The following is a 22295-nucleotide window of genomic DNA, read 5'->3' as shown; positions in this document are numbered from 1 at the left end:
AGCTGGATAACAGCAAAAAGATGTTATAAACATGAGTGACATGGTTGTCAGAGACAAGGTTAACGTTATATTGAAAAGGGAAAATGATGGGGTCATTGTTTATTAACTTTCCAGTATGTATTTCACAAACTAGTTAGCAACTTACCGTGAAGAGACCGTTTAACTCCGCACTGTCTGCAGAGCCACCGTCAGCTCAGAGTCAGCTCTGTAAACAATGGAGTCGGAGTGCGCTCTGCTGGACAAACTACGTTATGACACCAATTCTAAAGCATTGTTTTCTGCATTATATGTTCTGAAAAAAGTTTTCATATCTGCGTATATTGGTAAACATTTACGCCGATACTGATATATCTGTGAAGACCAATAAATTGGTCAGGCACTGAGATATATATATATATAATATATATATATATATATATATATATATATATATATATATAATATATATATAAATGAAAAAAAACCTCCATCTGGTGAACATACAATATATAGGTTTTTAAAAGCTTAATTTGGTAAATAAACTTTTTTACTATAGTGCATTGTAATGGAGCCGTCGTCGGTGTGTTTCAGGCTTATTTGTAGCTATAAGTCCAGCGTTATGCACCGAATCTTCTTTTTTTTTTTTTTGGTTATTATTGGGAGTTTGGTTTAACAATATACTGGATCTGAGATTTTATTCTTTTTGGAATCTTATAGCATCCATGTCTTTGCCTGTCATAGTAAGGGAAATCTAAGAATTTTTTCTTTATATTTATAAAACTATTTTAAAAAACTATCTGCAAATTTTCGGTTATCAGACTTTTTCACCACATTATTTATCAGTATCGGCAAAATCAACTATCGGTTAACCTCTAATGCTTATGAACACAAGTGTTCACACTTCTGTACTAACATACAGAAATTGTTAAAAGAAATGGGCAAAAGCTATATAATGTAATCCAAAACTAGTAAATGATTGTATTATATTACAGAAAAGTACTATAGGTGAGCATAGGTTACTGTTGTTGTTCAAAAGCTTGATTATGTTAAGTATTGACTTGAGAATTCAGTACCATTGCTTTTGACATCCCTAGTTGAAATTGTAATTCATTATTATTTTTAAATTTTTTTACTTTCAGGGATAAGATAAAGGCTTGGATAAAGGAGCAAGCCAGTAAGTTTGTGGAACGTTACTTCAATTCTGAGAGTTTGGATGGAAGCAATCCTGCACTGAACGTCCTCCAAAGACTCTGCATTGCCACGGAACAGCTCAACTTGCAGGTAACTCCCGACACAAAATTATCATTTAATTTGTAGCTTTTATAAAGCCAACAATCATAGAAGTTCATAATTATTCTGCTATCAAAGTTACAATTGAATTAACACTGAAACAATTTTAATGTGATATACATGTGTTTGTTGTGCCATCAATGAAAATAACATTGTTCGACACCAATCTGGTTTAACTGATGCATGGATCACAAAGGAAAATATCTTGTTTCTTTTACTTCAAAACATGAGTTACAACAACAAATACATTCATATAACCTAAAAAAAAAAGTGTTCCAATTGATCTTGTTCTGTGGTAAAATATTTTTACCCACCTGGATCTACTGGAATTAAAAGACAAAGTTAGATATTCTTGCAGTGCTTTAGTGGTGATATACAGTGCATTCAGAAAGTATTCAGATCCCTTCATTTTTTCACATTTTGCTGTGTTGCAGCCTTATGCTGAAATGCTTTAAAAAAAAAAAAGAAAAAGAAAATAACATCAATCTACACTCCATACCCCATAATGACATAGCAAAACCCAGATTTTTGATAACTTTAATAATCTGGTAAAAAGAAAAAACTGAAATGTCACATTTGCATAAGTATTCTGACCCTTTGCTATGACACTTGAAATTTAGCTCAGGTGTATCCCATTTCTCTGGATCATCTTTGAGATGTTTCTACACTTTGATTGGAGTCCACTTGTGGCAAGTTCAATTGATTGGACATGATTTGGAAAAGCACACACCTGTCTATATAAGGTCTCACAGCTGAAAATGCATATCAGGGCAAAAACCAAGCCATGAGGTCAAAGGAACTGCCTGCAGAGCTCAGAGACCGTATTGTGTCAAGGCACAGATCTGGGGAAGGCTACAAATTTTTTTTCCAAGACCAAGAACCCGATGGTCACTCTGGTTGAGCTCCAGAGATGATGTGGAGATGTGAGAAACTTGCAGAAGGACAGCCATCACTGCAACACTCCACCAATCTGGGCTTTATAGCAGAGTGGCCAGACAGAAGCGTCTCCTCAGTGCCAGACACATAAAAAAGCACCTAATGGACTCAGACTGTGATTTAAGCGTAGATTCTCTGATCTGATGAAATGAAGATTGATCTGTTTGGCCTCAATTCCAAGCGTCATGTCTGGAGGAAACCAGGCACGCTCATCACCTGCGCAATACCATCCCAACGGTGAAGCATGGTGGTGGTAGCATCATGCTGTGTGGGGGTGTTTTTCAGCAGCAGGGACTGGGGGACTGGTCAGGGTTGAAGGAAAGCTGAATGCAGCAAAATACAGAGATATCCTTAATGAAAATCTGTTCCAGAGTGCTCAGGACCTCAGACTAGGCTGAAGGTTCACCTTTCAACAGGACAATGACCCTAAGCACACAGCCAAGGCAACGCAAGAGTGGCTTAGGGACAACTGAATGTCCTTGAATGGCCCAGCCAGAGCCCGGACTTGAACCTAATCAAACATCTCTGGAGAGACCTGAAAATGGCTGTCCACCAATGGTCCCCATCCAACCTTACAAAGCTTGAGAGGATTTGCAGGGAAGAATGGCAGAAAATCCCCAAATCCAGGTGTGTATAGTGTGTCACATCATACCCAAAAAGACTTGAGGCTGTAATCGCTGCCAAAGGTGCTTCAACGAAGTACTGAGTTAAGAGTCTGAATACTTAAGTCATTGTGATATTTCAGTTCTGTTGCTTAAGCACTAGCGGTTCCCTGCTAACTAATTATCTAAATCTCTATTCTATTTTTGTGATGCGCTGTGCTCCTCGGTGCAGTCCGGCGTCAAGTTATCAGAGTGTGGATATATTCTTTTTTTACGCTTTTTTCGTGAGCATTCCTTACTGAACTGCCTTCCGGTTCTATCCGGAGAAATTGTATTACATTTTTGTTCATCGCCACGGTATCTCCCCCGGGCTATTTACCACTCTGCTCACCTTAGCCTTTCAGTTCTATCCAGGGGTGTTTTTAACGAAGTGATCATGGCTCATGGTTCTATTGCCACCGGCCTCCAACTGACATGAAAGCTGTGTCCTAGTACTCTTCTCCCTGATGACAGCCATGATGTCTATCCGCCTTGTTTGGGAATTCAGCATTTGAGAGATGCTATCACGGACCCATGCTTGCACTGCAGTCTTTTGCCTGTGTCGGAGAGACGGTTCTGTCTAGCTGGGTTAGACCCTAGTTCAACAGTGAAACTCGGGGAGTCAGAGTTACCCCCAACCACACGACTTGGAAACGTTGTGCGTCTGTGGCAGAATTGGGGAAGTGCCTCTTGGCTCCCCTTTTCTTTCACGTCATTCTGACTTGGACATGCTCTCTACCAGTGCTTCTGACTTTTTTTTTTCTTGTCCTAAATCATATGGAGGCTGTGGATGTTACTGTGCAACCTTCCCCCTAGGGTGTTCATTCTGGTCTTTCAGCTCCGGGGGTTTCTAGTGGGGATTGAGTTCAGTCATCAGGACAGGCTCCCTCCTCTTTGAATGACACTTTGGCTGTGCTTCAGATGGCAGTTGCTCGTCTAGGGCTGGACAAGTCACCTGCCCAACTAGCCCAGTCCAGTGTCTTTTTTAGACCGTTCTCAGCTGCAACTTCATTTGCTATGCCATCGTGCAAAGATTTTGTCTGAATTTTCTTAGGCCCTCACGGGGTCTAGTGCACCTAAGCGGCGATCAAAGACCACTCATATGCTAGCATCTATGGTTGAAGCAGAATCCATCGGGGTGGGCCGCACTCCAGAAATAGAGCAGCCTGTCGCATTCCTGGTGGTGTCACCTGATGAGGCCCTACGGAGAAATGTGCGATGACCCAGTGCCCAATGTGGTCGCACAGACTTGCTGCTGAAAAAGGCATACGAATCTGCTGCCTATATAACCCGCACTGTGAATACAGTCTGTCAATTACTCCTCGCTACCACCAGTAGGTTGGAGTCAGCTATTGTTGACCCCTCAGTTTCTCAGTTCCTGCAGACAGCTCTTCTGACTATGGGCAATGTGACCCGTGAATTAGGTACTCTTACCGCCACACTTCTGGCAGCCTGCCGCCAAGTGTGGCTTACTCAGGCAAAACTGCCTGAGAATTGTAAGAAGATTCTGCGGGACCTCCCAATCGGTCCTGGGCACCTCTTTGTGCCTAACATTCCAGAGCTGCTGGAAAAGAGGGTGAAATTGTCTGAGGCCATTCTCCAGCTGACACAGGTGCAACACAATCCTGCCTTTAAGGTGCCAACAGCTCAAGCTCACCATTGCTATACAACGCCAGAACAATGCTTCTGCCAGCATCCTTCTCCACAGCCTCAGAGACCTCAGAGGCCCATGCTGCTCACAATGCTCGAGGTTTTCGACCTCATCATCGGCAGTTGCCAGGGGGACCATGCCAGCACCCCCCCCCCCCCCCACTGCCACTAAAAGTCGCACCCATAAAGCCTGAGGTGCTTGGGCCGGGGGTCGATCGTTTTGCAATGCAGCCCCTACAATACTGGAGGAGCACAACAGTAGATCCCTGGGTTTTGACTACCCTGAGCAGGGGGTATGCGCTACAGTTTTGATGCCGGCCCCCCAAGTTCATTCTCTTTTGGAGAAGGGAGCCATAGAAAAGGTTCATCCCCTTGTACAAAGAGAGGGTTTTTATTCAACGTATTTTCTAGTTCTGAAAAATGATGCCGGTTTTCGTCCAGTTCTCGATTTAAGGCATCTAAACTTGTTCCTGAAAACTCTGCCTTTTCTAATGTTATGTGCAGCCAACATTCTTCAGTCTTCATGAAGGAGGATTGGTTTACAAGCGTCAACTTGAAGGACACATACTTTCATGTTCCGATTGCCCCTCAGCACAGGAAGTTTCTTCAATTCAGTTTCGAAAACCAAGCTTACCAATTCAAGGTCCTACCATTCGGTCTGTCTCTGGCCCCTCGTGTTTTCACAAGGTGCATGAGCTCTGGATCCTTCCTTATTTGGATGACTGGCTGCTTTCACTTTCACTTTCAATTCACTTTCCGGGGTCAAGCAATCACGTAGCAGATGCTCTATCAAGGGATCTTCTGCATCCGGGAGAATGGAGGTTTCACCCGGATGTGGTGCGTAGCATATGGCATCAGTTCAGCAAAGCAGAAGTGGCTCTTTTTTGCATCAAAGGCGACCACCCATTGTCGCTTGTATTTTGTAAGGACAGAGACACCCAGCCCGTTAGGGCAGGATGTGCTGTCTCAGCAGTGGCCGAACTGCCTACTTTATGCATTTCCTCCTATTCCACTGTTGTGGGAGACATTACACAGGATCTCCCTGTGCAACCACAGGGTGTTCCTTGTAGCACCCCGATGGCAAGCCAGACCTTGGTTTCCCATATTTCCGAGACTATTGGTGGGCAGACCGTGGCAGCTTCCACTCTGGAATGATCTGCTGTCGCAGATAAATGGCAGTGTTTGGCACCCGGATCCAGCCCGTCTAGAGCTTTGGGTTTGGCCTCTGGGTCCAATCCTCTTCTAACTGATTGTGAACCTGCTTTTGTTCATAATATTGCTAGTGCTAAGGCTGCAACCATGCATCAGCTCTACGCTGCGCATTGGAATTTTTTCACTTCATGGTGCAGGGATCGTGGGTTGGATCCTACATACTGTGAGGTTTCAAGAGTTTTGAGTTTTTTGCAACATCTTTTGGATGCAGGCAAGGCAGCTTCCACATTAAAGGTATACGTTGCAGCCATTTCTGCATATCATGTACCAGTTAATGGTTCTTCTCTTGGTTCTCATAATCTTGTTTGTAGTTTTTTAAAGGGTTTAAGGCAAGCCTGCAACACCCATTTTACCACTTGTGCTTGACTTTCTCTGTTTGCAGCCATTCGAACCTTACAGACGGCTGACCTTAAGTGGATATCTTCGAAAACTGCCTTTCTGTTGGCCATCGCTTCCACTAAGCGAGTTAGTGAGTTACATGCATTGTCTGTTAGTGAGTTATACATGCGTTGGTTGCCGGATTGTTCTGGCGTTGTGCTTTGGCCAAATTCATCTTCCTGAAGTTCTGTTTCCTCAGTTCATGTATCAGTCCATTAATCTGGCTCCATTTCAGTGTTTGTCCCAATCAGATGAGTCAAGGGATCACGTCTTGTGTCCTGTGCGTGCCTTGAGGTGTTACATGGTTGCTACCGTTCTTCTTAGACAAACAGATCAGCTATTTGTTTGCTATGGTGGTGTCCGGAAGGGTGCCGCTGTATCTAAGCAGAGATTGTCACATTGGATTGTGGGGGTGATCACTCTGACATACAAGAAAGCCCAAAAGCCCCTGTTAGGAGGTATTTCTTGTCATTCTATTAGGGCTGTGTTTACATCTTGGGCTGCCTTAAGAGGAGTCTTCATGGCAGACATCTGTGCAGCTACTACCTGGGCTTCTTCATGTACCTTTGCTCGCTTCTACAAGGTCAATATTGCTTCCCCTCATGCTGTGAGTTCAGCGGTTCTTTAGGGACAGCCTTGACTGTTTTTGAGTGGCATTCCTCATGACTAGTAGTCATCCACTAGTGCTTATGCACCGTCTCTGGCAGTCAGGAGGAATGAAACAGAACGCTAGTTACGTAGGTAACTGTGGTTCTGTGAATTCCGGATGACTCGGAGTTATTTGTCACTCGGAAAGCTCGAGAAAGATGTAACGTGGCTGAACGCTGAGCTAATGTGGCTATTATCCTCGAGGCTCACTATGTGACTTTGTTGGTATATTCTCTCGACCTATATAGCTGGCACTGCGATAATTCACTAGTGCTTAAGCACCACCTCTGGCGGTCATCCGGAATACACAGAACCACAGTTACCTACGTAACTAGCAGTTTCTTTTTAATACATTTGCAAAATTATAATTTTGGGGTATGGTGTGTAGATTTATAAGAAAAAATAATTTAAAGCATTTTAGCATAATGCTGCAACATAAAAAAAATGGGGAAAAATTGAAGGGGTCTGAATACTTTCTGAATGCACTGTATATGAATTGGACAGTAATATAAAATGAAGAAAAAAGGGGCCAGGGTGGTTTGGATGTAAATGTCACACCCTGTTAAACATGTCTTTTAAAGATCTACCATAGGGTTAAAATGTGGCATCATTTCTCATAAATTCACCATGCACATGTGTTTCAGGTGGACAGTGGTGTGGAGTGTCTGGAGGAGATCAGCAGTATTGTATCTGAATCAGACGTGTCATCATTTGAGATCCAACACAGTGGACTCGTCAAGCAGTTGTTATTGTATCTGTCATCAAACAGTGAGCGAGACACTATCAGCAGAGACGAGAGAATTAAGAGGTTCCTGCACGTCTTCTTTGGCTGCCCCGTGAGTCACAGTAACAACCCATGCGATGCTTAAACTTTAAAAGACTTGCTGTAAGATCAGAGTTGTGTAGTGTTCTTCCCTCTCGCCCCTTGATATCCTGTCTCTCTCTACTACTGTGTTTATCAATGAAACAATGGCAAGATGCCTGAAAAATAACATTATTATTCTTTCAAAACAAACCTTTATTTACAAGAGCCTTTTTAGGGATTTATTCCACACAGAGAAGCAGTTTCCCCATGCCACAACATGACATGTTAATTGAGCAGTTGTGATAGCAGTTGTATGATCATTGTTTGTTATATGTAATTCAGATACCAGGGCAGGAACCTCTAAGTCGTTTGGACCCAACAGAGAATGGACCACTGCTGGCACTGGTGCACAAGATGAATAACTGCTTAAGTCAGATGGAACAGTTCCCTGTTAAAGTGCATGACTTTCCCAGTGGCAACGGCAATGGCAGCAGGTAATGACCATTGTACTCTTTTCTTTAATGTTATTGACCATTTAAATGTATACATTTAACATTTACTATAATGTCTACACATTTTCTGTTTTACCCTTGCTATGCTTCAGTGCTCTTTATTATCCTTTTTCTTCTTTCTAACACCCCCTGATTTAACTGTTACTAATAGTTATGTATTTATGTGTTCAGGGGTTCACAAGCACTCAAGTTCTTTAACACCCATCAGCTGAAGTGCCAGTTGCAAAGACACCCAGACTGCACCAATGTGAAGCAGTGGAAGGGAGGACCGGTCAAAATTGACCCCTTGGCCTTGGTTCAGGCCATAGAGAGATACCTGGTTGTTAGAGGTATACACAGCAAGAATCTTAATCTGTTCTTTTAATTTCTCTGCTGAGTCTTCAGATTATATTTTGAGAGATTTTTATCTCCTCAGGGTATGGAAGGATCAGAGAGGAGGATGAAGACAGTGATGATGATGGTTCAGATGATGAAATTGATGAATCTCTGGTATGGACTAACTCGTTTTTCTCATTTTTTTTTTTTTTTTTTGACATCGTACCAACATTTTAAGCATAAAAAGTAATTGAAATTCATTACTATTCCTATGAACTGCACAGGCCCAACAATATGCAAAATTGTTAACAACACAAGCTGAAGGGGAAAAATGACAATTTTGTAAATGCATAAATAACAGCAGAAGTGTGATTTATCAGCCTAACACATGGAACATACACTGGGTTAAATATTATATTAGTATTAGCTATATTACCAAAACAATGTTAAATGCAAAGGATAAAATGCAACTAACATGTAATCATGCATAGTTAGGATTAAAAAATAAATAGGCTAATCAACTTTTAATGGGTAGTAGAAAACAATTTCCATATATTTTGTTGTTGTCAGGATAAACATGATTTGTGCAGTAAAATTTGGCTGCAGAGATCTTGAAACCATCTAAATTAAAAAAAAAAAAATGCATAAAATGCATTTTCAAAATGTGCAATTTTCCTATTCATGTCTGGGTCATGTAAATAATTTTGCATATTGCTGAGCCCATGCAGTTCATGTTAAAATTAACACATTCTATTTTTTGTTTACTTACTGTCGCTGTGTTGGGTAGCTGCTAGATGTCCAATGTAAAAGTTGGTCCTGAAGCAAATCTAGTTGAGATCCACTTTCCAATAAGACCAGTGAAGCCTTCTCTTCCTCCAAATTAACCCTGTGTATCTTTAACTCTTTCCCAAAGGCTGCCCAGTTCTTGAATTCTGGGAGTGTACGACACAGGCTACAGTTCTACATAGGCGAGCACCTGCTGCCGTACAACATGACTGTGTATCAGGCCGTCAGGCAGTTCAGCTTACAGGCAGAGGAAGAGAGAGAGAGCACAGATGATGAAGCAAATCCTTTGGGACGCGCCGGCATCTGGACCAAAACACACACTATATGGTATGAAACACACACACCGTTCTGTCGCTCTAAGTATAAAAATACAATGAAAACTGAACGCATTCTTTCAATTTGAACTGTTTTGATGAATAATACAAAGTAACACTCTTCATTGAAAAAGTGTATCTAAATTGTGATATAATAATCTGAATATACTCTAAACTTTTTGTCACTAGGCCTACATTGTTCTGTTATTTTCTGTACACTTACTGTTACATAAATATTTTTTTTTACAAGGTTTAAATACTTAGAATATTAAGAATACTAAGAATATCCAAAAATAGAATAAATATAAAAGTGGTAGTGCTTGCAGGAGCAATGTTACTATATAATAGCTCACCAAAAAAAAAAATTTGTCATCAGTTACTTATTCCAAATCAGTACGACTTTTGATTGAGGGATGAGAGGATCATGTTTGGGACTGTCAAGCAACAAAAGCACATAAAGGCAGCATAAAAGTCGTCCATGTCACTTATACCCTGTATTTCAAGAAGGGATGTCCTGATACCATTTTTGTTTTTAGAACGAGTACTGATAATTCCTTTTCTTCCTTCCCTTTTTTTTTTTTTCCTAAAATCCATATTGACAGTTTATTTACATTTTTCATCAAAATGGTGTCTAAATAAAGTAATTAAACTTTAATATAATGAAAATAGAACAATTAATTTTCAACATAATATAGTATTATTTTAATCAAATTAAGTGCTTTTTATTAGTGCCCGACCAATATATCAGTATCGGCGTATATGTTTACCGATATGCGCTGATATGAAAACTTTTTTTTCAGAACATATAATGCAGAAAACAATGCTTTAGAATTGGTGTCATAACGTAGTTTGTTCAGCAGAGCGCACTCCGACTCCATTGTTTACAGAGCTGACTCTAAGCTGACGGTGGCTCTGCAGACAGTGCGGAGTTAAACGGTCTCTTCTTGTTAAATTGCTAACTAGTTTGTGAAATACATACTGAAAGTTAATAAACAATGACCCCATCATTTTCCCTTTTCAATATTACTAATATAACTTTAACCCTGTCCCTGACAACCATGTCACTCATGTTTATCACATCTGTTTGCTGTGTTATCCAGCTATAGTTTGTCAGTGCAGTCAGTAATGTTGCAGATTGAAAGGTAAACATCAGAGCATCTTTTTGCAGCTCAGCAGACAACAGTGCGGTGGTGGATTGTGTGTGGTGAGTGTTGATTTCACGCGTCGCTGTTACCTAGTTGATGAGACACAGTGCTGGAAAGTAAATAAAGTCCATCTTTTATTCTCCATGACGACGAGCTTATAGCTAACTAGCTAATCACGTAGCTACTGTCATACCTTGTCAGCTTGTAAACATGTATTCACCAAACTGTTTTGTTCAGGATTCACAGTTTGGTACCCCCTTCAACCGAACAATTCCAGTCATTGCATTTATAAAATGTAATATTTAAAAGTCTGGTTTTCCAGACATTAAAATATGATACGTAATAAAAGTAGATTTAATAAATAGTTTTAATAAATTTGCCCTGTGTAAATAATAATATATAGGAACTGTATCTAAAATAAATGAGGGGTGATAAATAAATACTAATATAACAGGCTGGAATAACAGACATGAATGTGTTGAAACTTGACACCGGGCTACGCACCCTAAAAACTGCACCGTTAGAATGGTTTCATGCTGAAGAGCTGCTTTTTTTTTCCTCTCTCGTAAATGTAAATGAGTGTAAATGTCAACATCGTACTGTGTGTCAAAATGATTGAAGCCTGTCACGTGAAACATGAGCTCATTGATGTCATTAAATATCAGTCTGCTTTTTTATTCCATCGGTTACTTCTGGTCGGAGGCTTCCGTAAATATTTAGTTTATATGTAGGGTTACATCCTAAATAAATGTAATGGTGCAATGCTCAAATATTTAGTAGAGCGTAAATTGTGACTTAGTGCCCATTTACGCCACAACTAGACTAAGTTGGAATGTACGTATAGCTAGTGCAACTGGCCCCTGATGTTTATTTAGCTATTTCTTTTTATTTTTATTATATAAATGGTCAGCATTTAACTGACACTAAACAGTACTGATGTTTATTTAGCTATTTATTGTATTTTTATTTATTCTTTATTTAAATGGTCAGCAACTGACTGATACTGAACATATAGGACTGATGTTTATTTAGCTATTTATTTTATTTTTATTTATCATTTATTTTGTCAGTGTTCATTTCTAGAATTTGTTGACAGTGTATAATAATAATGTCAAATATTCTTTGATAAGAATATTTAAGAAAGCAGCCTTCTGAGTACCTTTGCATAGTCATATCTGTGCAAAATCTGTGAAAAATCCTCATAGAAAAGGTCTGTTTTCATTCTAGCTCAAAAATTAACTATATCTGCCACCATATCGTTAATCGGTGAATTTTCCCTCTCTAAAATCGGTATCGGTCTCAAAAATCCCATATCGGTCAGGCTCTGTTTTTTATACAGAACCTTACTACACAATCCAAAATACAACATTGGAGTTACTTTGGTAAAAACAAAAAAAAAAAAACTCCTACATAACAAATCATCACAGATGTGCAATATTGCTTAAATATAATACAATTACTATTGATTTATTGTTGTTATTATTAGTAGTAATAGTTTGGCGGAAGCTGTTATTTTGGAGTGAAGCCCTTTCCATTTCTGTGTTTTGACAGTAGCTTCTTACCTCCAGAAAAGCAGGTCGCTACGTGACCCAATGTGATTATTTAACCACAAACGGCTGCTATTTAATTAAATATGTAGTCTGTATGTGCCTCGCGCTACAAAGTGAATTAGCTCTCTGCTCGCTGTTGTCTGCTACAAACAGATGCACATCAATACTTATGATGGTGTTTTCTGTGTATGAGCAGTCAGCTCCACACATTCAGTTTTAAGCATGCAGCACATGCAAACTATTTTATCTCATTAAATCACAGCCTTTGCTGTTTATAATCATACTAGCATTACGTGATTTTAATTTGTGCGCTGAATGTTTACAGACTAACTTTGGTCCATCAGATGGTATCGGTATTTAGTATCAGGGCATTTTTAAGAGCATGAGTACCAGTATCTGTCAATTTCAATTCAACTAAAGCCATACAATATCGATTTGAGGAGCAGAGCGAAATGTAAGTGTAAATATACTGAAATCTTGCTCTTCACCCATTCGAATGCAAGCACGCACTCAAGAACATCTGTTTACATAAGCAGCTGACACCACATAAGGAGAAAAAGGCAGAGGAAAAGAAATTGCGCACATTGGTTCTTCTGTGTATTGTCACTGCAGCAAATTTGAATGTGTGAAACTAAACAAGATTTGAGAACATTGCAGTCTTCCGCACCCCCCCCTGTTTTGAAAAAGACTGAGATAGAGCCTACTGAGTGATAGCGTAGTGCAGGCTAATTATGCAACCCTGTTACCTATTCTGGTGCTTTTTCCTATTTAAATAATTTTATGAACTGTTAATGATAAAACTAACAGAGCGCAATCAGGGTTTTAAACTGTATTTAGACAGTATTTTGTCTGACCTCTTGAGGTTGATGAACATTTTCTGAAGGTTTGACCCATTGTAGAAAAAACAACTACAAAAAAAGACTCCCTATTTTGTACACTGTTCGTGGAAAGTACCATTTGTAGATGTAGTTTTAATATGTCTTTGAATGTTTGTGTGAATATAACAGGTATAAGCCGGTCAGAGAGGATGAAGACGGCTGTAAAGATACTGTGGGAGGGAAGAGAGGACGTGCACAGACAGCTCCCACTAAAACCTCCCCGCGAAATGCCAAGAAACAGGACGAACTGTGGCACGGTAGGAAGAAAACCCTTGTGAAGATTTTTCTGAGAAATTCTCTAGATTCCGTGTTCTTTCAGATTACCATGTCTAATGTTTGTATGTGTTTGCTATTTGCAGAGGGTGTGTGTCCCAGTGTGACAAACCCATTAGAGTCATACCTCATCTGTGAGCCTCCAGAGGGCATCACTTTTGATGATCCTTCTATAGAGGTCATTCTGCTGCTGCGAGTCCTGCACGCCATCAGTAGATACTGGTTCTACCTGTACGAGGTGAGTATCTTACACTAACATACATTTCCATACATAGTGAAACACATTCATAATACACAACCGACAATCTACCATCTCACAAACCTGTCAATATCATTCTTGGGTTATATTGACTCTAAAATAAGAGAGAGAGATTATTTTGTTTAAAGAAAATTAAGCTTATTTGACCTGGATGTGTTTTCGCGAGTTTTGTCCACCAACCAAAAAAATCGCTACATAAACATAAGTCAGATTTTAAAAGTCATATGTTTTTTGTCTGTCTCGCTCAGAATGCTGCATGTAAGGAGATCATTCCCACCAGTGAGTTTATTAACAGTAAGCTGACAGCAAAGGCCAACAGACAGTTGCAGGATCCACTGGTCATCATGACTGGAAACATCCCCAACTGGCTGACTGAACTCGGCAAGACCTGGTACTATAAACTCTTACTGTTTCCACCCATACTGTCTTACACCCTTGATACTTTATTTCCCTGGGCTATGTAGTCTCCTTTTACATACCTTTTACACTTCTTTTTCTCTCCTTAACCTTTTCTCTTCTCTAGTCCGTTCTTCTTCCCGTTTGACACACGGCAGATGCTCTTCTACGTGACAGCTTTTGACCGTGATCGTGCCATGCAGCGTCTGCTAGACACCAACCCTGAAATTAACCAGTCTGACTCACAAGACAGCCGTGTTGCACCACGCCTCGACAGGAAAAAGGTTGCCACACCATTCCTGTTGGATCATTTGCATGCTGTAATTGTTTTGGCGGGAAATTGGAAAGATTCGGTAGAATGTGACAACTCAATCTGCCAGTTGTATAGATTTTACATTGTTAATGTTTTCTAAAACGAGTATCTAACTTTGCTGCTACTTTTCTTTTTCTCTTCTGCTCCTGTATGTTTAGAGAACGATAAATCGCGATGAGCTCCTCAAGCAAGCGGAGTCAGTAATGCAGGACCTGGGGAGTTCCAGAGCCATGCTGGAGATACAGTACGAGAATGAGGTATGTGTGATCAACACTTAACCCCTTACACCCCGAAGGCATTTTTAAGGATTTCTTGCTTAAATGACAAACCCAAAAGTAAGAGCTCACAACTAAAAAAAAATAATTAGCAAAGAGGGTCAACCAAGCATGGTATCGATTTTATAGAAAACCATTCAAAATGTGAAGAAATTATATTTAAGACTCTCATGATACAACACTGCTGACAAAACATGAGCGCTAATACACTTTTCAGTTATTATTCATGTCTGACATTATACCTTTTATACAGTAAGGATGGATGGTCATCAAATTAACTTTGGTGGTGTTCTCCAACATGTCAACTATACCAGGAAGAAAAAAATTGTTTATAGGACAAAGCAATCAAAAGTTATAGCATTTTGGAACCATGGAGGCCAAGGTGGGCTTTTATTTATAAAAGTGTCCAAAAACCTCTCCAAACAATGATTTGGGTGTTTTATTGAACAATAAAACATAATAACTGAAAACTATGAATGCAAAAATGTATAAAAAAAAAAAAAAATCTATAAAAATACTTATATCAACTAAGTGCCTGACAAGATTCAACACTCATTCCATCACTCCAAAAAATGTGCGTCAAGCGTCCTCTTGTGCGCAGTCTGTGTATGTGCGCTCTTGTTCTGCTGACCGACATGGGACATGTGCCTGTTTCCAAATATGGAGTCTTAACACTCTCTAGACATCCAATAACGACAATCTAACATGACGCGAAGGATCATGTTTCAGTGAATCCATCTCAGAGAAACTGTCTTTATAATGACGCCATTATCGATAGCCACCATAGCTGTCATGACACACTTTGAGAAATATTTCAGGATGTATATCTTATTACATTGAGTGTTGGCTTGTTTGATTCACAATCATCTGCTGTAAATTGTGATATGCCATTTTCTACATCATGTTTATTTTTTTATGAGATATTAAACCAAAATTTGATGATAATTCAGTTTTCTCTGTTTATCATACATCTAATACTCACTGTTGGTTGGTCTCTGAGTCATAATCTACTAACACATGGCTGTTTGATCATTTTAATCTTTTTACTGGTTCTAAATATTTATAACAGATTGTTGTGATTGCAAATTATGAAAATGGAAAAGTTCTACTTTGTCAGGAAACTTAAAAGCAGTATTTTAGAATTGGTCAGATTAGCTATATTGGAAAGATTAGAGTCTAACCTTTAAAACGACGCTATTTTGTGCAAATCAAGCAACTTGTTGTTGGGTAATACCATTTTTATTTCGCGATCAGCACCCCCTAGATGGCCCGGTATCTGGCCGCTCCGAGTTTAAGAGGTTAAAAATCCATTAATACCTTATTATCTCTCCAGATAATTAAGCGACTGAAAGCCGTTCATTATTGTGTTTTGGCATTTTGAGGCGACGTGAGTAACTACAGGTGTGTGCGATGCAACAAATTTGTGTGAGCATGCACACAATGCTAAGGCTAATTGTGATCCAATTAACATGTATACATGCTGGACGAAGCTGAGTTGCAATCGCATTATCTATGTCTGTTAGTTGAATTTAGCAAAAATCGGACTGGTACAATCTCAGTCAGACTAAAATGTTTATATGACATTTTAAAATGACAGATTACTGTTAGTCCAACTCAAATCGAACTTGAGTGACTTGACGACCTGGCGATTTAATCACAGCGAGTATAAACATACCTTCACCCGGGGGCCTGAGTAGCTCAGTGAGTATTAATGCTGACTACCACCCCTGGAGTCACGAGTTCGAATCCAGGTCATGCTGAGTGACTCCAGCCAGGTCTCCTAAGCAACCAAATTGGCCCGGTTGCTAAGGAGGGTAGACTCCTGGGGACACAATTAGTGGTTCTCGCTCTCAATGGGGCGTGTGGTAAGTTGTGCGTGGATCACAGAGAGTAGCATGAGCCTCCACATGCTGCGAGTCTCCATGGTATCATGCACAACGAGCCACGTGATAAGATGCGCGGATTGACTGTCTCAGAAGCAGAGGCAACTGAGACTTGTCCTCTGCCACCCGGATTGAGGTGAGTAACCACGCCACCACGAGGACCTACTAAGTAGTGGGAATTGGGCATTCCAGAAAAGGGGATTTAAAAAAAAAAAAAAAAAACACTTTCATCCTGCCAGCCCAATTCTGAACTAAAAATTACAATACCATTCCAAACCATACACACATGAACATTGTTTTCAATTTGTTTAAACTGGATTGGTTTCAGACTGATATGTCAGATGGGAATTCAAGTAGGTGTGTTTTGTCATTGAAAAAAAAAAAAAGCAACCTATGTTCAACATCATAAAAAGTGCACTGCAGTGTCAAGATATGGATGCAGAAAACATAATTATTAGGGCTGTCGATTTAATGCATTCATTTAGTGCAATTAATTATATTAAAACTAACCCATAAAAAAAAAAAAAAAAAAAAAAAAAATAAGCAATTAATTATGCCTCCAGATCTGCATGCAAATTCTGTAAATAAAAGTTTTTTTTTGCCCACTATTGGAGCATTTCAAGCTTGAAGTACATGTAACTTTGTGTTTTTACAAGCCGTTTCAGCAGAACACAGTCAGCGCCTCAACAAACCTCACTACGCAGCCACAGAATGAGAGCCGGTCACAAATTACATGTTCTTGACAGCTGGGCAAACCACAACAGAATGCAGGGATCTTGAGACACGATTTTTAAAGTTTCAACTACTTTCAACTTGACAAAGTGTCATAAAAGCATGGTTTTTAGAACACTGAAAAGTAGTGAGATGCTCTTAAAGCATCCGTCTGATGTACATGTAGGGTACATAGACTGATACTTAGAAATAGCATAGACGTTACACAAGAACAGAAATTGAGAATGATAAACCCAATTTCAAAATGGATTGCTTTCTAATGTAGAGTTGTTCAATGATAAAGGAATTAAACAAACAATATATTGACTTTTAAAGACTTTTAGCGTTATCTAATCAATGCTTGTCTGCTACAATAATGCTATATATTTCAATCTGAATATCTGCATTATATTTATTATAGGCCCTATATTTATTTTTGTATTTAATTACCTTTGTTTGGGGGCCTGTTTCAGCGAAATCAGGTAATGCTATTAATTGTGATTAATTAGATTAATCAGCATGTAATGTTATTAATTTGCAAGTGACAGACCTCATTATTATATTACACTCATTACTATAATGACAACCAATGATATACCATAAACTGACATTAGTGACCCTTATGTTCTTCTCTATCAGTCTTATTTTATCTCTGATGTTTTTCTTCTCTGTGTCTCAGGTGGGAACAGGTCTCGGCCCTACGCAAGAGTTTTATGCTCTGGTTTCTCAGGAGTTACAGAGGGCTGACTTGGGTCTTTGGAGAGGAGAGGAAGTTGCTCTGTCCAACCCTAAAGGTAAAACTGGCCAAGACACTGCTGTGAAACATTTGTCTAAATCACTGAGTGTTGCCCACTAGTATTCTACCATTGTTGACTCTCTCTTACTGTCAACTCTCACTCTTTCTGTGTCTGAACAGGCAGTCAGGAGGGTACCAAGTATATGTTCAGCTCCAGGGGTTTGTTTGCAGTACCTTTTGGACGAACTACCAAGCCAGCTCACATCGCCAAGATCAAAATGAAGTTCCGTTTTCTTGGCAAGCTCATGGCTAAAGCAATCATGGACTTCAGATTGGTATGTGCGCTCATTTATACGAATAAATGCATTTTTTGTTCATGCAAACCTTTCCCAACACTATAGATACTATATGTCCCTTATTTCACATTGTAGCTAGTTATGTTAACACTGCAGTATGTTGTTGTCTCTAGTTGGACTTGCCTCTAGGTTTGCCTTTCTATAAGTGGATGCTGAGGCATGAGACGTCCATCAGCTCTCATGACCTGGTCAACATTGATCCAGGTGTCGCCAAATCCATTCAGCACCTTGAAGACATCATCCGCCAGAAGAAGAGAATAGAGGAGGACAGATCGCATGTGAGTACTTCTTACACCTAAGCCATTTAGACACATTTAGAGAGAACATTTAACATTAACCATCACTGAGTGATGAAAATCGATTTTATCACACTTTGAAACAGGGTGTATTTTAATGTTTATGGACTGGCCCCATTCACTTCCATTGTAAGTGCCTTACTGTAACTGCGATTTTTATTTATTTATTTTTTATTATTATTAACAAGCAATAAGTTATTTTTGCGATAATCAACACTGTCACAAATAAACTTGTATTGAAGCTGGCACATGCTTTTAAAGGGAACTTTTGCCTAAGCTAAATCTGGAGCTCGTTTCTTGCAACCCTGTTACCCATCCTTATATATTTGTGTTTAATTAGAACCTTTAATCTAGAATTTCATAAATGTCTATTTCATTTTTGTGTAGATGTAATGTTTATTACTTAAATTATAATATTTTGTTTGTCCTCCTGAGGAAGACGAACAACAATTCCTGAAGGTTAAGCACCTCCTTTCACTGATACTTTGTTGAGAAAGAAAACCAATTTGATTTCATTTCAGAGTTTCTAGCTCTATTTTTTTTTAGCCTTTATTAAAACATCTCAGTGTGTTTGTCAGACACGAGAGACCCTGCAGCAGGCCTTGGAGAGTCTCAACATGAACGGCTGCTCAGTGGAAGATCTGGGGCTAGACTTTACTCTGCCTGGATTCCCCAACATCGAGTTGAAGAAAGGTGGCAAAGACGTGCCGGTCACCATTCACAACCTGGAGGATTACCTCAGAGTATGACATCTTAATAACCTTACACATTTTGCTCTATATAACTTTGTGTTTTTATATTCTGAATTAGTGTTGTCACAGTATAAATATTTCAGTAGTCGGTACCGATACCAGTGACATTTCACAGTTCTTGATACCAAATTCGATACCATGGAAAAAATTGCTAATATGATAATATGCTATTGAACACACTCCTTTAGCCTATTTAAAGTTACATTTTAATGTAAATAATAAATTAAAAGATATGCATGTTTCCTCAAGTGTTTCTAACACTTGTTTGTTTTTAAGCAGGGCCCTACTGAAATCTTTTTTTATTTTTTCCCCAAATCCTTTTTTTTCTTTTATTATTTTTCCAGAATTCCATGTTGTAAAGTTTAATTTCATTTCATTATCAAAATGATGTCTAATCAAAAAAAAAAAAAATTCCTTAAACTTTTAAAAACTTTTAACAAGTAAAAAATGGAACAATTACTTATCAACATACCACTGCATTTTTTAACAAACTTTTATTCAGTACAAAAGCACTCTTGGTTGTGATATATTGCTTGTATTATTATTACAATCATTATTCATTAATAATTATGTATTATCATGATAATAATATTTCTACAGTGAGGATTACATTTTACTATACAGTTATAATACATTTCTGTTGCAATTTCTTACATTTCAGGCATTTAGCTTTTATTATGAATCGTGCTTTTATTTTGACGTGTGTTTTTGACGGAAGTTTAACCTCTTCAGATAAACAGTTGGCTACATGGTCCACTGTGATCGTTAAAGCGCAAATGCTGTTATTTAATTATATAAAAATAAAGCTTCAGAGTGGATTACTGCTCTGCTCTGTCATCTCTCATTCAATGCGAATGATTCTCATAGTCTGTGGAGTTTCCAGTGTATGAGTGTTCTGCTTCACACATTCATTTAAAGCTCATGCAGCTCATACAGACTAAGATTGCAGCATTTCGCAGTTTAATAATCACACTAGGACAAAATACTTAATTTTCAGTGTAAAAGGAGTAACCGAGCACATGCTCAAATAAACGTGTGAACATTTGAAAGCAGTCGTGTGTCAGTAAGACAGTGTGTGGGTACCGAATTAAGTCAGTACTCGGTACTACCGGAACTGTAGAATCACTGGTATCGTTACATCTTTTTTATTTTAGTACAGACTTGGTACCAAAATACCGGTACTTTGACAACAACATTCTGAATAAAGCATTTTTAACTCTGTCTCCTCTTGCTCTGTCTGTCTGTGCAGTTGGTGGTGTACTGGACGCTCAATGAGGGGGTGTCCCGGCAGTTTGAGTCGTTTAGGGAAGGATTTGAGTCTGTCTTCCCTCTGCATCACCTGCAGTACTTCTATCCTGAAGAGGTGAGTGCTTCCACTCCATCCATTCACTCTTAGTGGTATTTACTCAGCATCAAGCGTCACTATTACTATTGCTGATACTTGAAATTACCTAGAAACTACTCCAAACAGCTTAGCAGGAACTGGGAAAGTTGTCAGGCCAACTCTAACATTGTAGCTGTGAGTTTTGCACAAGCAAGCAGCACTATCTAGTATTTTTGTTTTATTTTTTGTATTTACTACACTTCCTCTTCTGCACAGTTGGATCAGTTGTTATGTGGCAGTAAGTCAGAGTCCTGGGATGTGAAGACATTGATGGAGTGCTGCAGACCTGATCACGGCTACACACATGACAGGTATTTATGCATGCCTACATACAGTGACAAGAAAAGTATTTGAACCCTTTAGTATTGCCAAAATAAAAAGCACTCAAACATTTTGAGTTTGCTATTCTTAAGAAGCATGTACTGACCATGCCTAGCAAAAAAAAAAAAGAGAGATCTCAGAAGTCCTATGATCAAAAATTGCTGCTCTGCATAAAGCTGGAAAGGGTTGTAAAGTTATCTCGAAGAGTTTAGATATTCATCTGTCCACAGTTACACAAATTGTCTATAAATGGAGACGATTTAGAACTGTGGCTACTCTCCCTAGAAATGGCCGTCCTGCCAAGATTAATCAAAGGGCACACCGCAGAATGCTCAATGAGGTAAAAAAACAAAAACAAACAAAAAAAAACCTAGAGTGACAGCTAAAGACTTTAAGGAATCGTTGGAACTGGTTAACATCTCTGTTCATGAGTCTACTATACGGAAAACATTAAACAGGCATGGTGTTCATGGCAGGACACCACGTAGGAAGCAGTTGCTTTCCAACAAGAACATTACTACATGCCTGAAGTTTGCCAAAGGCCACCTTGACACTCCACAATGCTACTGGGAAAATGTTTTGTGGACCGATAAAACTTAAAGTTGAATTGTTTGGGAAGAAGACATAGCACTACATATGATGCAAAAAGGGCACTGAATACCAACATAAAAACATTATCCCAACATTGAAGTACGGTGGAGGCAGCATCATAATTTGTGTGCTTTGGGGCCTGGACCATTACCATCATCGAGGGAAAAATTAATTCCCAAGTTTATCAAAATATCCTACAGTATAATGTTAGGGTGGCTGTGATCCAGCTGAAGCTCAGTAGAAGTTGGGTGATGCAGCAGGACAATGACCCAAAACATCAAAGATCCACTACAGAATGGCTTCAAAAAAAGAAAATCCACCTTTTGGAGTGGCCCAGTCAGAGCCCAGACCTTAACCCAATAGAGATGCTGTGGAATAACCTCAAGAGGGCCGTTCACACCAGGCATCCTAAGAATATGGCTGAACCGAAGCAGTTCTCTAAGGTAGAAGGGTCCAAAATTCCTTCTGAACGTTGTGCAGGTTTAATCCGCAGCTACTGGAAATGCTTGGTTGAGGTTAATGCTGCCAAAGGAGGATCGACCAGTTATTAAATCCAAGGGTTCACTTACTTTTTCCACAGCATGTGAATGTTTAATGGTGTGTTCAATAAAGAAATGAAAGATTATAAGTGTTTGTGTGTTGTTAGCTTAAGCACAGTGTGTTTTTCAATACTTGTGATATCACATTTTATGACCAATTAATGCAGAAAA

At 39.1% G+C, this 22295-nt stretch overlaps 1 protein-coding gene across 9 annotated transcripts in view; it reads left to right on the top strand.

Annotated features, from left to right (window-relative positions):
* Window positions 1–22295, top strand: part of LOC127456450 (E3 ubiquitin-protein ligase TRIP12-like) — an 81602-nt gene that overhangs the window by 52059 nt on the left and 7248 nt on the right. For 7 of the 9 annotated variants that reach the window (XM_051724962.1, XM_051724960.1, XM_051724955.1 and 4 more), the window contains 17 exons: window positions 1119–1260; window positions 7379–7570; window positions 7882–8033; window positions 8223–8380; window positions 8467–8540; window positions 9280–9479; window positions 13169–13296; window positions 13399–13550; window positions 13820–13962; window positions 14095–14251; window positions 14439–14537; window positions 17829–17943; window positions 18066–18220; window positions 18355–18519; window positions 19104–19280; window positions 20539–20652; window positions 20890–20984. In XM_051724962.1, coding sequence (XP_051580922.1) covers window positions 1119–1260; window positions 7379–7570; window positions 7882–8033; window positions 8223–8380; window positions 8467–8540; window positions 9280–9479; window positions 13169–13296; window positions 13399–13550; window positions 13820–13962; window positions 14095–14251; window positions 14439–14537; window positions 17829–17943; window positions 18066–18220; window positions 18355–18519; window positions 19104–19280; window positions 20539–20652; window positions 20890–20984 — 2418 coding nt within the window. The remainder of the gene's footprint in view (window positions 1–1118; window positions 1261–7378; window positions 7571–7881; window positions 8034–8222; window positions 8381–8466; window positions 8541–9279; window positions 9480–13168; window positions 13297–13398; window positions 13551–13819; window positions 13963–14094; window positions 14252–14438; window positions 14538–17828; window positions 17944–18065; window positions 18221–18354; window positions 18520–19103; window positions 19281–20538; window positions 20653–20889; window positions 20985–22295) is intronic. The other 2 variants (XM_051724963.1, XM_051724961.1) reach the window with 1 other exon arrangement.

Source organism: Myxocyprinus asiaticus, chromosome 18 (assembly GCF_019703515.2).
Source record: "Myxocyprinus asiaticus isolate MX2 ecotype Aquarium Trade chromosome 18, UBuf_Myxa_2, whole genome shotgun sequence".
NCBI lineage: Eukaryota > Metazoa > Chordata > Actinopteri > Cypriniformes > Catostomidae > Myxocyprinus > Myxocyprinus asiaticus.
Note: the sequence above shows the minus strand (reverse complement) of the source record. Positions and strands in the feature narration are given on the sequence as shown.